Source organism: Hyperolius riggenbachi, chromosome 6 (assembly GCF_040937935.1).
Source record: "Hyperolius riggenbachi isolate aHypRig1 chromosome 6, aHypRig1.pri, whole genome shotgun sequence".
Classification (NCBI taxonomy): Eukaryota; Metazoa; Chordata; class Amphibia; order Anura; family Hyperoliidae; genus Hyperolius; species Hyperolius riggenbachi.
The window spans coordinates 352,731,933-352,749,084 of record NC_090651.1 but is presented as its reverse complement, the minus strand read 5'-3'; the positions used below and the strand labels follow the sequence as shown (position 1 = coordinate 352,749,084).

At 49.0% G+C, this 17,152-nt stretch overlaps 1 protein-coding gene across 7 annotated transcripts in view; it reads right to left on the bottom strand.

Annotated features, from left to right (window-relative positions):
- The window catches only part of RAP1GAP (RAP1 GTPase activating protein), a 339,663-nt gene that overhangs the window by 231,376 nt on the left and 91,135 nt on the right, over window positions 1-17,152 (bottom strand). For all 7 annotated transcript variants that reach the window (XM_068241700.1, XM_068241701.1, XM_068241706.1 and 4 more), the window contains exon 2: window positions 13,501-13,536. Coding sequence is in view for 1 of the 7 variants with exons in the window: in XM_068241699.1 (XP_068097800.1) it covers window positions 13,501-13,536 (36 nt within the window). In the remaining 6 variants the exon portion in view is untranslated. The remainder of the gene's footprint in view (window positions 1-13,500; window positions 13,537-17,152) is intronic.

Sequence of the window (17,152 nt, the reverse complement as noted above, 5' to 3'; positions counted from 1 at the left end):
TCTGTCTATCTAATACTGGGGACACCTCTGTCTATCTAATACTGGGGACACCTCTGGCTACCTAATACTGGAGCACACCTATGGCTACCTAATACTAAGGGGCACCTCAAAAGCAAAGAAGCAAATAGTGATCCATGCACGGGTCTCCTCTTCTAATAAATCCCCGGCCCCACGTATCTTTTGTAGGGTACAAATAATACCCCTAATTCCCAGAAAGTTTTCCATGAACAACCAATATAATCCCCCACAATCCTGCTAAAAACGATAATTACGGGCAGAAGATTCGCTGCGTTACCAACGTGTCCCCTCTCAGCTGATGGCAGAACCGTCACACATCTGACCTGCCGTGACCCACAAGCCCACCGTCTGCCCCACAGCGCCAACAATCCAGATACTAAAGTGTGGAGAGAGCGGCGGCCCACCCAATTCTCAGCCAGGAATACTAATATCCAGCTACTACCCACAATCCACTGCAAATCCGCCCTCCCATTATTACTGATGAAATGCACATTGTAAAAACCAACAGAGAGCCCTGTGAGGAATATTCTGCGTGGAAAATGTACACACAAAAGCCGCAGCGGAGACAATGGAGGCCTGTCACGCCAAACACAATGCAGAGACGCTATGCGGGGTCTATTTATAGAGGAGCGAATGTCGCTCACCCGTGACTCACGTCAGGGAAGTTTTATAAAAAGTCACAGAAATCATAAATCATGTCACAAACTTCATCACGACCGGTAAGGTCGGTTAATTACCCAGCGTGCGAGATGCGCAGCGTGACGCAAACGATAAAGACAAGGGGAGAAAATAAGCATCGCCGGTTACATCACCGTCCCATCAGGTCCTTCATTCTCATTGGCCAGAAGTTATTGGCACAATTGCTGAGAGATGAACTGCTCAGTAGAGTAAAGGGGTGCCTATTTACATACGTATTAGTATGCTGTTGGTGAGCTGGGTGCAAGGCGAGCCAAATGATGGCCCACCCTGCTGCCGCAAAACTCCATGGCGGAGTTAAATACGTCGTAGCAACTCGGGGGGGGGGGGGGGGGGAGATGTAATTCGGGGTCCGGCAATTGCTGGCACCCCAATTACAGTTACACGACCCATGTACTGTAGCATTGCTGCTACAGCGGCGCATAGTTTCGGGGCTCAGTGCTGAGCGCCATGCACCAAAACCACCTGCTTTGTGCATTCTTAAAGGGAAGGTCCGAGCAGTTTAAAAAAAAAATCTACTTACCTGGGGCCTCCTCCAGCCCCTCCATCCGTCCTGTGCCCTCCCTGCAGCTTTGGTGGCTCCCGGTCTCCTCCGGTGGAGATGCCGACCTCACCAGGTCGGCTTCTGGGTCTGCTTCTCCTGCGCTCCAGCATGCGGCTCTCAGGGTCGCGCTGACGTCATCCGGACTGTACTGCGCAGGTGCAGAACTAGTCTGCGCCTGAGCAGTACAATCCGTATGATGTTAATGTGACTCTGAAAGCCGCCCTAGAAGGCGCAGTGAACATCCTGTGCCGGAGGGGACCCCGGGCCACCGGCGGTGAGCGGAGCTGTGGCGAGGGCACAGGACGGCTGGCAGGGGTAAGTGGATTTTTTGTTTTAAACAGCTCGGATGTGTCCTTTAAGGAGTCCATACCAGACCAAATGACCTTCCAATGCGATCATTTTTATCGAATCTGACGAAAATTGGTGCCGTAACATGGCCACCCGATCGATTTTCCAGTCAAATTCAGTATGAAATAGCGGAGACACACCACTAGCCTGCGGGTCAGTGATGCATTCTGTTAGTATGGAGGAGGGTGGAGGGAGGGTGTGCAGTGCACGATAGAGCAGGAGGCGTATGGAGGAAAAACAATGGATCTAGCCAATGCTCTGACAACTTTTTCCGGCAATCCTGATCTCTCATTCCTCGTGGAGGATCGGAGGGTGCTGTACACACACTAGATTTTCTGCAGAGGTGGGGCCCCAAGTGGTCGCCTCGGCTAAGAACCATCCAGCATGTGTACAAGGCTGAAGTGAGGTTGATAAATTACTCACTATCAAAGTTCAGCTTTAGCATGCTAATTTTCATTGACCAATGAAAATATAGCTCATCACTGTTACACTATGTAGCTGTGCCTGCCCGCAGCTGTGCACCTACCCCTACAGGCTTAACCTTTTGGGGAATTGAGTGTAGTAAATTCTACACCCCACTTGTGGCTGCCTAACTCTGATGCTGCGTAGGATTTACGCTACCTGCTGTTTCTGCTGCCGACGCGATTGTGCGCACCCGAGAGGGGAGATTAAGCTGTCATATGACAGCTGACGTCTCCCCTCAGTGATCAGGAGCCATCGCGATTGGCTCCTGATCACATGATCACTACGATCGCTGGCAGATCATAGTGATCACTGTTGGCAGCGGCAGTCTGAGGGGAAGAAGAGGACGGGGAAAACTCACTTTCCTGACGTTCCCCCGGCGATCGTCGCTCCCCTCCACTCTGACCGGCATCCCTGCTCACTCTGCATTAAGTGTCGGATTCCGGCTTGATGACATCATCAAGCCGCGACCTGAAACTTAACAGCAGTGCGAGCGAGGAGGCCAGCCAGAGCGGAGGGGGCTAGAGCTGCTCATAGCTGGAGCCTGGGAGGTGAGCAATGGCTGCTGGCTACAGTGGGGACACCTGCCCCTACACTGGGGACACCATTCCTAGCTGGCCACAGTAGGGATCCGGCTGCCTGACACCCCCCCTTCCCCATGTAAAATGGCCTGGTCCTTAAGGGGGATCAGGCAGCCGGTCCCCAAAGGGTTAATGTCGCTAATGTCTGAATACTCAATGGAAGTCCTTGACCAGCTTAGGGACTTCAAAATTGAAGAAAGCTGGTTCCTGGCATCGATTGATGTTGAGTCTTTATATACATCAATTCCACATCAGGTTGGTTTGGATGCTATTGAGCATTTCCTGTTTAGAACCTTCCCACTACACGAAACACACAATTTGTTTCTGAAAGAACTGATCCATTTTGTGCTCACTAATAATTTCTTTACTTTTGAGGAAAGGTACTACCACCAGATGCGGGGCACAAGTATGGGGGCGGCCTGCGCCCCATCTTATGCTTGCCTGCATTTAGGTATGTGGGAGGAGATGGAGGTGTATACCAACGAGCTGTTCCGATCGGGGGCGGTCCTCTGGCTGAGGTACATCGATGATGTGCTGGTGGTGTGGAGGAGGTCAAGAGAGGATTTTGAGCAATTTGTTGCCGAACTGAACTCTAACACACGGAATGTCCGTTTGACATTCTCCATTGATCCAATCAGTATTTCATTTTTGGATCTGCTGATTTTTAAGTGTGGGGATCATCTGGAGACAAAGACATTCCGTAAACCCACAGCTGGGAACTCTCTCCTCCACGCTGCCAGCCATCATCCGATGTCCTTGGTCAGGGGAATCCCCGTCGGCCAGTTTCTGAGGTTGCGACGTAATTGCTCGAGTTTGGAGCAATTCATAATAGAGTCGGCCCAACTCTATGATCGCTTTAGGGCGAGAGGATATGGGCATAAAACTCTACGGCGAGCCTATAACCGCGCGTTACGCGAGGATAGGAACCAGCTGCTCCGCCCCCGTGCTCGTGTCCCTAATTCTGGTGGTGGTGCCCGCATCATCACTATGTATAATGCCCAATGGTCTAAGATAAGGGAGGCCCTCGGTAGATGCTGGCATGTCCTCCAAATTGATGAAAACATTAAGAAAATTGTAGGTCCTCGACCGTTGCTCACTGCTTGTAGAGCAAGAAATCTACGTGACCATCTGGTAAGATCAGAACTACCAAGATTGCAACAGAGGACATGGCTAGATAGAATATCACTGTCACAGGAGCCCTAGTGGCTGACCGCACTTAGCCTTCTAAACGGTGCCAGCGCACAGATCGTGCGAACTCTGGTCGCAGTCAATGCGCAGGAACCGTTAAGAATTAGCCGCAGACAACTCAGAAGGGAGCCTGTGAGACACGGGTAATTACAACGTCACCTACTGGTTCAGAGTAAACTGCCACAACCGCGGTTACCATGGGACCGTGGAGCCCACTAACTGACTGACTAGTCCTGCGAATAAAACGGTTAAACACACGATATTCTGTCTAGCCAACAACAAACAAACAGTAGCGTATCTTCAGAGACCCGGGATCAGTTCTGTGTGTGCTGATAAGCAGGGTAGCAGACAGTGAATGACTTGGAGAAAGTCGTTTATTCACGCAATATAAATAATTAATATATACAGACAATTATTAAAATCAACAATTATTAAAACAGTAATAGCCAGTATAAAAAATAAAAGAAGGGAGAAAAATACTTAGTTCCTGGAAAGATGTCCTTTTTGTGGGAAAACAGAGTTCTGGGTTTCAATTTGAGTTCAGAGTTCAGACCAGGTGGATGCCAGCATATCCTCAAGCTGGCATCTGATGAGTGCAAGATGTTTCAGTGTGGAGGACACTGAGTTTGGGTCCTCAGCCATTCTTATGCCCCTGCTTCAGTAGGAGGGAGTGAGGGCGGGGAGCCACACACCCCCTTAGAAGATGAGATGAGCCCTCCCCTTATCCTGGGGGCTAGAAATCATATCTACCCATATATGGGCTTTATCTCACAGAACCGTACAGGTCAGGGCAGATTTATTAACATTTTCAGGTCTGTCTCGATTTACCCAGCGCCCTGATACCAGACATGAGGGGTGGGACCCCTGTGGTATCATCAGGGCATTTTCAAACTGCCTAACTGGCAGTCCTTACCTCAGAATGTTCTGAAACTTCCTCAGAACCAGCACCGGGGCTCATGCTACACTTCCCCCACGTTTGGTGAAGCTGCCATCTCAGGAACCCCAGAAATATTACAGATCTGGGAAGTTATGGATTATGCCATGAGACTTCAGGTTTATTCCGGGTGTGTTCTAGCTGCTAACAGCTGACTTTCCTTTGATCTTTACTAGGGAGCAAAGTGTCAAGACCTCCCGTGGATTCGTAGCCTGCCTGGCTGTACCTAGGCATCCTTTGGTTAATTAACATCTCCATGAGATCAGCTAAGTGTCACCTGGTTCCCAGAACCAAAAGGGGAATTGTGCCTTCCACAGGGAATATGTCCAAGCTAATTAACACCTTCCCCCCAGGCTGTCACTTCAGCTAAGACAGATCCCCCAGCTGTTCCTAGGCAGAGAGATACTACACATCAAACCTTGGTTCTATTGATCTGAAGCGCGATCGATGCAGGAATCGAGTGCGATCGTTCTTTTCTTCACGGGCGGTTCCAGGACGCGCCTGCGTCCCCGCAACCGTCCGTGACAGCCCTCCCCCTTGTCCGCGGCTTAGCCACTCATCCGCACGATGTGTGGCGGCGCCGCTAACCTGGCTGACGGGCCTCGAGTTGCCGGTACGGCGGGAAAACCTATTGGAGCCTGTGGCTCGGTTCCCCTGGACCGGCCGCGGTCTGCTACCCTCAGGGTTGACCCAACATGGACCGTTCTGGACAGGGCGTTTGCGCCACTGCAGTCGGACGTGGTGTCTGCCGGGACTGCTGACAACGGGCAGTGGGTTGGTTAGGTCAACAGCCAGCCCACGCAGGGTTCCCCTGCTGAGTGGCTGTGGACCTAAGGGAACCCCGCGGGAATCCCTGGACCTTCCCAGCTCCTGACAGACGGCACATGCCCTGCAGTAGTTTGCTACATCCCTGTTCATCCGGGGCCAATAAAACTGGTTCCGAATACCGGCGAGTGTCTTGCGGACACCCGAGTGCCCTGTCAGAGGATTACCATGTGCGGATTTCAGCACATGTCCCCTGAACGCACTCGGGACCACAAGCCACTTGGTATTCGCGTGGGATCTACCTGTAGGGGGCTGTACAGACTCACTGTACAGTCTCCCACCTTCCCAGTACACCTTGAAAGCGGCCCCGTCTGCGAGGGGCTCAGCGGCTTGCTGCCTGAGCACCTCCAGGCTTGGGTCACTTTGTAGTGCGGCTGAGAATATGGCGCTGTCAGTTTCAGCCAACTGGCTCATGTCACACGAGGCCAGCGGCTGAAAGGTCTCATCCCTGCGGTCAGAGGAGGGGGAGGAGGCCAGAACCCCCTCCACCTGTTCTGAGCTCGGGTTCTGAGCAGTGCAGCTGCGCGGTACTGCTAGCACAGGTACACTGTCAGAATGGCATAGACGGACATTACTCAAATCATCATTGCATGCAGTAATGACATTGACAGGTATAGACATTTTTTCATTACAGACAGGTTGTACAGTAAACTCAGGTACAGTTACAGCATCATCACAACAGACAGTCTGTACATCAAACTCAGGTGCCTTTGAAGCAGGCACTATTGAACCTGGTACCCTTGAACTGGGCACATTCAACCCACCTCCCCCTGGTGCTCCCCCAAGTGTATAAAGTACCTGGTGGTGGGTGGAGAGTCCGTCTCCTTCCGTGAGCGACAAGGCGGTCGTGGCAGGTTCATAGTAGGACACAAGCTTGCCCAAATCAGTCCCCAGCAACACAGGGACTGGGAGATCCTTCATAACCCCAACAACCCTTTCTTGGATTCCTCCCACTCCCCAATCCAGCTTCACTGTCGCGTGGGCTATGTGAAAAAGGGTGCCCTCTACTCCAGTAAGGGCAAGGGATCGGCTGGAGCTGATGCTCTCCTTTGGCACAAGATGTGAGTGAACTAACGTGATGTCAGCTCCGGTGTCAACTTTGCCGTTCACTCTAACAAGTTGCTGCTGGTCGGTTCGGGCCCGGATTTCCTTTCCGCGGGCAAACAGGACAAAATCTGATGATCCAGGCTGTGGTTCGCTGGCGGGCTGCCTCTGCTGTGGGTGAGGTGCAGGTGATGCAGATGATCCAGGTGCTGGTGGTGTCTGTCTCCGCTCCGGACAGTCGAATTTCATGTGTCCGGGCTGGCGGCAGTAGTGACAGGTGACCTCTCCAGGCGCTGCAGGCCTGGGTGCAGCAGCTGCGCTGGGTGGCCTATGTGGCGGACGGCTCACAGGGGCAGGAGGGTCTGCCGAGGTATTGGGCTGACCTCCTCTCCAGCTGGATGGGACAGTTCTGCGGGTATCAGCCACCCGGGTAGTTGCAAAAGTCTCAGCAAGGTCTGCAGCGACAGTTGCTGAAGCCGGCCTGCGTTCTAGCACAAACTGGCGTACATCAGCAGGGCAAATGTTCAGAAATTATTCCAGGACTATCAAGTCCTCCAGGACATCATAAGACCCTTTGGTGAGGCCTAGTGTCCACTGGCGGAGTGTGGTGAGCAAGCTGCTGGCCACATCTCGGTACGAATCAGAAGGCTTTTTCTGCCAGGCCCTGAACTTTTTCCGATAGGCTTCTGGCGTCAGCTGGTACTTAGTAATGATAGCGTCTTTTATAGCAGCATAATCATTATCCTTCTCCGCAGGCAATTCTGCGAAGGCATCAAGCGCTTTGTAGCGCAGCAAAGGTGTCAGATGTCTGGCCCACTGGTCTTGGGACAGACGATACTGACGGCATGCTTTTTCAAAAGATCGCAAAAACAAGTCAATGTCTGTGTCTTTCTCGATATTAGCAAATTTAAATTTTGCACTTACGGGTGCTGCAGCTCCTTCAGCAGGGAGGCTGGGCGGTGAACTCTGGCTGGCCTGTTGAACCTTTGCCATGTTGAGCTCATGCTGTCGTCTCTCCCGCGCCTCTGCAGATTGGCGCTCCCGTTCTCGCTCAGTGGCATCCCTCTCTGCGTGGCGTTCAGCAGCAGCAGCGGCCTGCCGCTCCCGTTCCTCCTGCATTTGGCGCTCCTCACGCATGTACTGCAGGTACTTGTCCAGGTCAGTGTCCATCAGCTTTTGTAATGCCTGCTGCATTAGCGGATCAGTACAAATGGACAGTCCAGTACTGGCCGGTTCCAGGCGAGTACTTTCAGAAACTCTGGGATTGGGGTCCACACTGACATTCTCCTGCGTAACTGTTGCAGCAGGGCCCGCAGGATGCTCAACCTCCGTATGCGCAGAATCTTCAGTCTCTGGTTCCCCTTGACTTGGGTCAGATGGGCTGGTATCCACTTCAGCGGACACCCCCGGCTCCCGCAGTTGCTCGGTATCCCATTGAAACAATTCCGTTACCAGGTCCCTTTGTGTCTTGCGGCCGACATCAATGCCTCTCTCTTGGCAAAGATTTTGCAGGTCCGCCAGGCACATTTTCTTGTAGTTCCCGGACATTTCCATGCCAAATAAAATAAAACTTTTGGGGAGGGGTACTGGCTACACAGTCTCTCTGTATATATAAAAAATATATTGCCTTCCAGCTACACCAACGAATTAGTTCGTTTCTCGATAGCGCTAGCGCTATCGTAGATACTTTCAGCACAACACAGGTCCCAACCGCTGCCTAACACTGTCACAGGAGCCCTAGTGGCTGACCGCACTTAGCCTTCTAAACGGTGCCAGCGCACAGATCGTGCGAACTCTGGTCGCAGTCAATGCGCAGGAACCGTTAAGAATTAGCCGCAGACAACTCAGAAGGGAGCCTGTGAGACACGGGTAATTACAACGTCACCTACTGGTTCAGAGTAAACTGCCACCACCGCGGTTACCATGGGACCGTGGAGCCCACTAACTGACTGACTAGTCCTGCGAATAAAACGGTTAAACACACGATATTCTGTCTAGCCAACAACAAACAAACAGTAGCGTATCTTCAGAGACCCGGGATCAGTTCTGTGTGTGCTGATAAGCAGGGTAGCAGACAGTGAATGACTTGGAGAAAGTCGTTTATTCACGCAATATAAATAATTAATATATACAGACAATTATTAAAATCAACAATTATTAAAACAGTAATAGCCAGTATAAAAAATAAAAGAAGGGAGAAAAAGCTTAGTTCCTGGAAAGATGTCCTTTTTGTGGGAAAACAGAGTTCTGGGTTTCAATTTGAGTTCAGAGTTCAGACCAGGTGGATGCCAGCATATCCTCAAGCTGGCATCTGATGAGTGCAAGATGTTTCAGTGTGGAGGACACTGAGTTTGGGTCCTCAGCCATTCTTATGCCCCTGCTTCAGTAGGAGGGAGTGAGGGCGGGGAGCTACACACCCCCTTAGAAGATGAGATGAGCCCTCCCCTTATCCTGGGGGCTAGAAATCATATCTACCCATATATGGGCTCTATCTCACAGAACCGTACAGGTCAGGGCAGATTTATTAACATTTTCAGGTCTGTCTCGATTTACCCAGCGCCCTGATACCAGACATGAGGGGTGGGACCCCTGTGGTATCATCAGGGCATTTTCAAACTGCCTAACTGGCAGTCCTTACCTCAGAATGTTCTGAAACTTCCTCAGAACCAGCACCGGGGCTCATGCTACACTTCTCCCACGTTTGGTGAAGCTGCCATCTCAGGAACCCCAGAAATATTACAGATCTGGGAAGTTATGGATTATGCCATGAGACTTCAGGTTTATTCAGGGTGTGTTCTAGCTGCTAACAGCTGACTTTCCTTTGATCTTTACTAGGGAGCAAAGTGTCAAGACCTCCCGTGGATTCGTAGCCTGCCTGGCTGTACCTAGGCATCCTTTGGTTAATTAACATCTCCATGAGATCAGCTAAGTGTCACCTGGTTCCCAGAACCAAAAGGGGAATTGTGCCTTCCACAGGGAATATGTCCAAGCTAATTAACACCTTCCCCCCAGGCTGTTACTTCAGCTAAGACAGATCCCCCAGCTGTTCCTAGGCAGAGAGATACTACACATCAAATCTTGGTTCTATTGATCTGAAGCGCGATCGATGCAGGAATCGAGTGCGATCGTTCTTTTCTTCACGGGCGGTTCCAGGACGCGCCTGCGTCCCCGCAACCGTCCGTGACAATCACCCCCTGCGGGTATGTTTCCTTGTGGCAATTGTAAGGGGTGTAGATGTGTCTCAAGAACAAGTCAGTTTGTATCACAGGACGGCTCGAGACACTATAGAATAAAATCCTTTTACAATTGCAATACAACTTGGATTATCTATTTACTCATGTGTCCCTGTAAAAAGTATTATGTTGGAATGACCACTCGTGCATTTAAGGGACGTTTACTGGAACATATGTGCGATATAGTTAGTGGGGAACGTAGATCATCAGTTGCAGAGCATTTTCAGGAGGAACATAATGGATCGACGTTAGGTTTACGCGGGTTGGTAATTGACAACCTCCCCCCTTCATTTCGTACTATTCGTACAGAAAAGATGTTGCTACAAAAGGAGGCGATGTGGATGCATCGCTTGGGGACTATTTCTCCCGCTGGTCTGAATATTGACTTTTCTCTTAAATGGTTTTTATAATGAGGTGGAGTCTAATTCCCTTCTCTCCCCCTTTCTTCTTCTCTTCCCCCCCTCCCCCCCCTTTTTCCCCCTCCCCCCCCCTTCTCTATTCCCCTTCCCCCCCTTTTCCCTCTTTTTCTTCTCCTTTCCCTTCTTTTCTTACTCTTCCCAAAACTTTTCTTCTCCTTTCTTCCCTTCTCTGGATTCTCTTCTTCTCTCTTCTTTCCTCCCCTTTCTCCTTTTTCTCCACCTCTCCCCCTCCCTCCTTCTCCTTTTCCCCTTTCCCCTTTCTCTTGGTTTTCCTCTTCATTGTCTGTCTCTCTCCTTTTTCCTTTTCCCTTTTCCCTCCCCCTCCACCATGGAGAGAAAGAGGATTTGTCACTGCAGGCCTTTCTTGTTCTTTTTGCTTTATTTGCCTTTTCATTTATTTTCTCATCAAATGTATGGTGTGTTTATATTGATTTTTGATATTGGCACATAGCAAAAAGATCCGCACATTGAGTGAGTAGATGGATTGATGTGTGTGTGGACAAGGCAGTGTTGAAATTTCTCCTATCTCATAGCACTAACGTGCTGAGAATATGTGATCTAGTAATAACTGCCTGCCTGGCATCAAAGGTAGCTCTCTACTTTTCCTTTAACTTGATGAGAGTGGATTGGCACGGTTTACGTGCCTTGAAATACAGCATTGTTACAATTGAGGAGGTGGGGCCGTGATTACCCTTTAAGAAGGCGGCTCACCTCCCTAAGCCCCGCCCTGATGAAGCTTGGTGATGCCAAGCGAAACTAGTAGGCGATTGGTTGCTGCCATCTAGCCCACTGACCCCCGACCTAGAGGCGGTGAAGTGCTGGGAGTTCCGTTGCGGCGCGTGGAGTCTGGCGTCTCATGCCTGAAGTATCTGACCTCTTCCTGGGGAGAAGGCCTAGCACGAGACTGCTGTGCTGGTGGATCTCTGGGCATACGGTGAACTGTGCACAGCGGAGGCTGACGACATGCGCTAGATGACAGGGCGCACACGTGTTGTACCGGTTGTCCAGCGGAACGAGCCGGGTCTGCAGCAGCATTAGGTTTCACGCCGGAACACATCCCATAAGCGGGGGCCCCCATTCGATTACAGTATTCGCAGCCCGCCTGAGCGGCTGGTATAACATAGCCAGGTGAAACTTAAAAGTGCATTGCTTATGACAGACACTCAGGAGGTCGTGAGTATAATCACTTGTTGGGTGAATGCAAGGCAATAGGCATACCGGTTCTCCTGAATGAGACTTTACTACGTCTGTTTGGATGATACTGGACAAGCCGCTTCTGACATCTGCTCTTTGTGCTGCTTCCCCTTTGTTAATGTCATTTGCTACTCGCTTAAGCCTTCTATAGGCGGACTGCCTCTTTGCTGCTCATGGGGTACCCCAGTGCTTTGGTGTGTGTGTATGGGAAGGTGTGTCAGTGTGGTTTGAATGACAGCTATGGTTTTTAAATGACAACAGCGCTGTTGCTTTTATAGCTCCGTTGTGTATTGTTTATTGATCTCGCTTTCATGTATAGCCAATAAAGTTTTTTCTACTTTTGCACACACCGTTGTGTCCTTAGGAGCCCTTTGTTCAAAAGAATCTTTGTAATACAAATACGGTACAGGACACTTATCCTCAATTGTAAGGGATTGCATTACTACCACTTACGTTCCTACAATTCCTTTACCCTAGTCCCCTGTTTAAATGTCTGAATACTGCACTGTGAGCAGTTACCACCCACTTCCCGTGAATTCCAGTCTGTGTCTTCAGGTCAAGGACACATATGTTTGTACTATATTTCAGGGATGCTGGGAAATGGAGTCTGACATCTACTGTTCCTGTGTGTTACATGACCGATCTGGACTGACCCACCTACCACCTCCCACCAGAGGGGGCAGGATGAGAGCAATAGGGGAGCTTGGCAAGTTGAGTTATTATCCTAACGCTGCCTAAATTTGTCTTGTGAGATACATCCAGTGTTAAACTGTGTTTGAGAAAACTAAAGCATTCACAAAGGATTGTAAGAAATAATAATCTAAGGTCAACACCCAATGATATAATCAATTAACAGTCTTACAGACAAACATACAAGTTCTAAATGTACACTCCCATGGACCCCCACACATATTCCCATTGGACAATCCCATATGCTTCCACACAGATTCTTATTGGACAATCCCATGTGCCTCCACACAGATTTCCATTGGACAATCCTATGGACCTCCACACATATTACCATTGGAGAACCCATCGGACCTCCACACAGATTTCTTTTGGAGAACCCCATGAACCTCCACACAGATTCTCAATGGACAATCCTATGGACATCCACACAGATTGCCATTGGACATTCCCATGTTCCTCAACAAATATTCCCATTGGACAACCCCATGAACCTCCACACATATTTCCATTGGACAATCCCTTGGACCTCCACATAGATTCTTATTGGACAATCCCAGGGACCTCCACACAGATTCTTATTGGACAATCCCATGTGTCTCCACAAAGATTCTCATTGGACAGTCCTATGGACCTCCACACAGATTCCCATTGCACAATCACATGGACCTCCACATACATTCCCATTGACAATCCCATGGACATCCACACAGATTCTCATTGGACAATCGCATGGACCTCCACACAGATTCTCATGGGACAATCCCATGGACCTCCACACAGATTCTCATTGGAAAATCCCATGGGCTTCAATGGAAATTCTGAAAAACTTGTAATAACAGCTGTATAGCCAAGTATCAGCAGCCAACCCACCAAGTGCCAATGTCCGATCCACCATCGCATTGATGATAGAAGACATACAGTTAAACACCAGCACCCATCCCACCATCGTAGTTCAGTATAGCGGCAGCACCCTATACTCTCTCTTGTATCACTTCCCAAACTACCATCACACTATGGTAACAGAAGTATGGCCAAGAGCCACGTAGCACATGCAGCTATAGGTGACAATACAATGGCATGTCCAGACACACAAGCCCCGTCTGTACTGTCCACAGATATCTATTCTAAGTTCTTTTTGGAAGCAGAGCTCTGAAGATCCATATTTAGCCCTTTCAGGACTTTATTCAGCTGTCAATAAAATCGAAGAGGATTTCTGCTTTGTACAGCCACAGTCAGTAATGGGGTCAGTAAGCAGAATCAGGGCCCAAACCATAATGACCAGACCACGAGTCTAGAGAAATGACATGAAGACCAGGTGACTTACCGAAGGCGTCTGTGGGAGGCAGCTGTCTGGTCCACCCTGCGGAGGAGCAAAATGCCAGAGGTCAGTAAACAGGCCACAAAATTTAAGACAACTTCATTTTACTACATTGGCCTCAATTCACTAAGGGCAGGCCACTAAAATAGTTTAGGTCAGTAAAATACTGCATTCAGTATTTTACAAGTTTTTTTCAAATTCACTACGATTTCCCGGATGCGGTAGAAGTTCAGTAATGTACCGAACAAACGTGCTTTAATTCACTAAGCCCTGCTCGGTGTGTGTGTGTGTGTGTGAGTGTGTGTGTGTGGGGGGGGGGGGGTTATGTGCAGTGCATACCTGGTATCCCTTTAGATGTGCTGCAGGCACTAGAGGGAGCTCTTCTGCATACCACAAATGCACATCTAAAGGGATACAGAAAAACCTTTTCAGATGTCTCCTTTTCCCGCTCTGTCGTTCTGAAGTCCCACCCACCAGCGTATTGGATCAAACGGGGTGAGAAGCAGGGCTGTGTGGCTCTCCCTATTGGCTGTCTGCTACATCTGTCAATATTACCGCATGGATGTGAGTTACCGGCTGGTTAGAGCTGGAGATAAATACTGAACACTTTTACTTGATTTACCAAATGCTTTAATCTTTGTGAATTTCTTGAGGCATTTACTGCACAAGTCTGTAATTTACCTCCCTAGTCGGTAATACTTTTCAGTTCTGTAATATATTTAGTGAATTGTAATTTGGGAAGGTGAGCAGTAAAATCAGTTTCCAGCATTACTAAATGCACTAATGCTTAGTGAACTCTGGCCAGAGTATCTACAAGGAACAGAGATGATCAATGAGAGGGCCATTATTCTGACTTTTGAAGATAAAGAAAATCCTTAGAATCCCCCATAAGGAGATGGACTAGTCAGAGCTTTCAGATTTTTATTACCTACTATATGCAACTGCAACATAGGAAAAAGGCCATTTACTGTGCATTATACTCCAGGACAAATGTACTGTTCCTCTTATATGTGTATGTACACATGTATTTTAAATGTTACAATTTTTCATGAAAATGGTCCTTTCAAGTACAATTGAAGTGAGAAGCACATGGTGACGGCCATATTTATTTCATTTTAAACAATACCAGTTGCCTGGCAGTCCTGCTGATCTCTTTGGCTGCAGTAGTGTCTGAATCACACACCTGAAACAAGCATACAGCTAATCCAGTCTGACTTCAGTCAGAGCACCTGATCTGCATGCTTGTTGAGGTGCTGTGGATAAAAGTATTAGAGGCAGAGGATCGGCAGGACAGCCCGGCAATGTGGATGGTGTAAATGGAAATAAATGTCAGCCTCCATATTCCTCTCACTCCGGTAGTGCTTCAAGGGGACCCTTATGGTAACTGGAAAAACTCCCTTAAAGCACAACTGTACCTGGAGGAATATGGAGGCTGCCATATTTATTTCCATTTAACCCCCCTGGCGGTCTGATTCTTTTCAGATTTTAGGGTCTAAAAGCAGTGCCATTTTTACAGGCTTATTAGCCCCTAAGGGCTTGTTTACATTAGGGTCGATTTTGTTTTGTTTTTTTAGCACTGGCGATTTAAAAAATCGCCTTAAAAGCTGCTTGTGCAATGTTAGCTTATGTGAGTGTTCTTACAGAAACGATGAGCTTTCTATCCAATTGCAAACGCGTCTCCTGCACCATTTTCAGAGCATTTGCGATTCAATAGAAAGTATAGAGAAATCGCTGAGCGCTTGAAAAAGCTCTTTGAAAAGCGATTTCCCGAGCACTTTTAATGAATAAATACATTCAGCTTGATTCACTAACCGGCGCTAAGCCAGTTAGTGAGCCTAAAGACATAATGGGTGCAAGTTAAGTGGTTTGCGCCCGCACATTGCGCACAGTCCAGGGCAGTGCGCGCGCAGCCGGTAATAGTGCGCGGTGCAACGATAACGTCGCACCCACTGCCCTGTAATTGTTGCACCCCATGCGATGAAAACGGAGCATCGGGTGCCCCCGAAGCGGCACACTGGTGCGCCGTTTCAGGGGGAACCGATGCGCCGTTTTCGTCGGTGCCCTAGGCTGTGCGCGATGTAGCTTTGCGGGACTATTAGGGCCCACAAAGCTACTTATGGGGCACTAAGTGGCTGTTCACTCTGGCGCTATTACTTAGTGCCGGTTAGTGAATCAAACCCATTGTATTTATTAATTTCCAGGGCAAAGAGTTCACTTCCTGAGTGACGTCAGAAAGTAAAAAAAAAACGCTACACAAAAGCAAAAATTGCTCTGAAAGCGCTTTGAAAAGCACTTTGAAAATCGATCAATAAATCGCTCAGCACTTGCGATACCGATGGCGATTTATAATGTGAACAAGGCCTAAAACCTGGAAAAAAAAAATCACATCACACCAAAGAGAGATCTGCAGCAGCCCCAGCACTCACACACCTCCCTGGGATCCAGCGCTGCAGTTCTCCCTCCCTGCTCCGGGTGGCTCTGTAACCCAGTAGTGAGATCGCCGTCCGTCATGATGACAAATGGGGATCTCACTCGAGGGATTCCGAGACTCAGAGGACAGGAAGGAGAATGGCTGCTGGTGTCTGGATCCCCCGGGAGGTGAGTGAAAATGCCCGCTGTGCGCTGTGCTCTGTCGGCGGCTACCATGAGTCACGCTCATGGTTACCGCTCCTGGCTTGTGTTTTCCACCCCGACACTGACTCGTGATAACCAGGGCTGTGGAGTCGGTCCAAAAATCCACCGACTCCGACTCCTCAGTTTAGGATTCCACCGACTCCGACGCCGACTCCACGACTCCGACTCCTCTAATTTGCATATTACAATTTTGTTGATTAAAAGTATGTAACACGAAATTCGTCTCTTAACTGCCAACGCTTAGGAATTTTACAAGACAACTGAAGTGAGAAGGATATGTAGACTACTATATTTATTCCCTTTAGACTAAAACTAGTCCTTGGTAAGAGTACTTGTAAAAGGTACAAACCGGAACAAAGAACATCTATCAGGCCCTAGGCAATGTAAGTGTGGGTACATGTAATGGCCCATACTCACGGGCAGCAAAAGTTGCCTGTCGCCAGCACAAGTGAGCGTGTGGGCGACAGGCCGGCGACAGCTCCTCCCAGGCACCCAAAATTGCCCGACTCCACAGCCCTGGTGATAACCGCCAAGGAGTTGAAGCAATGCCAGTTGCCTGGTTGTCCTGCTGATTCTCAGGTGTTTCTGACATTGTCAGGCCGGCTTCATAGTGCATATGAGGCTCTGCTTTCTGTTTTATTTAACATTAGTGCTACACATACAATTCCCTATCTGATAAGTTAGACAGGTTTGCTTTGACTATACCAGCTAACCAGAGCCGGATCATCCACAAGACAAACCTAGGCAGTTGCCCAGGGCCTGGAGAGAGTCTAGGGGCCTGTTGGACGACAGCCGCCACCAAATCTTACTAAAAAAGCCAGGTGACCACCCAACCTCTGAGGTGGGCAAAAACTGCTATCTTGCCTAGGGCTCCAATTCATAGTAATTCTTAAAGGGGAACTGAAGTAAGAGGTATACGGAGTCTGCCATATTTATTTCCTTTTAATCAATACCAGTTGCCTGGCAGCCCTGCTGGTCTATTTCTCCGCAGTAGTACCTGAATAACACCAGAAACAAGCATGCA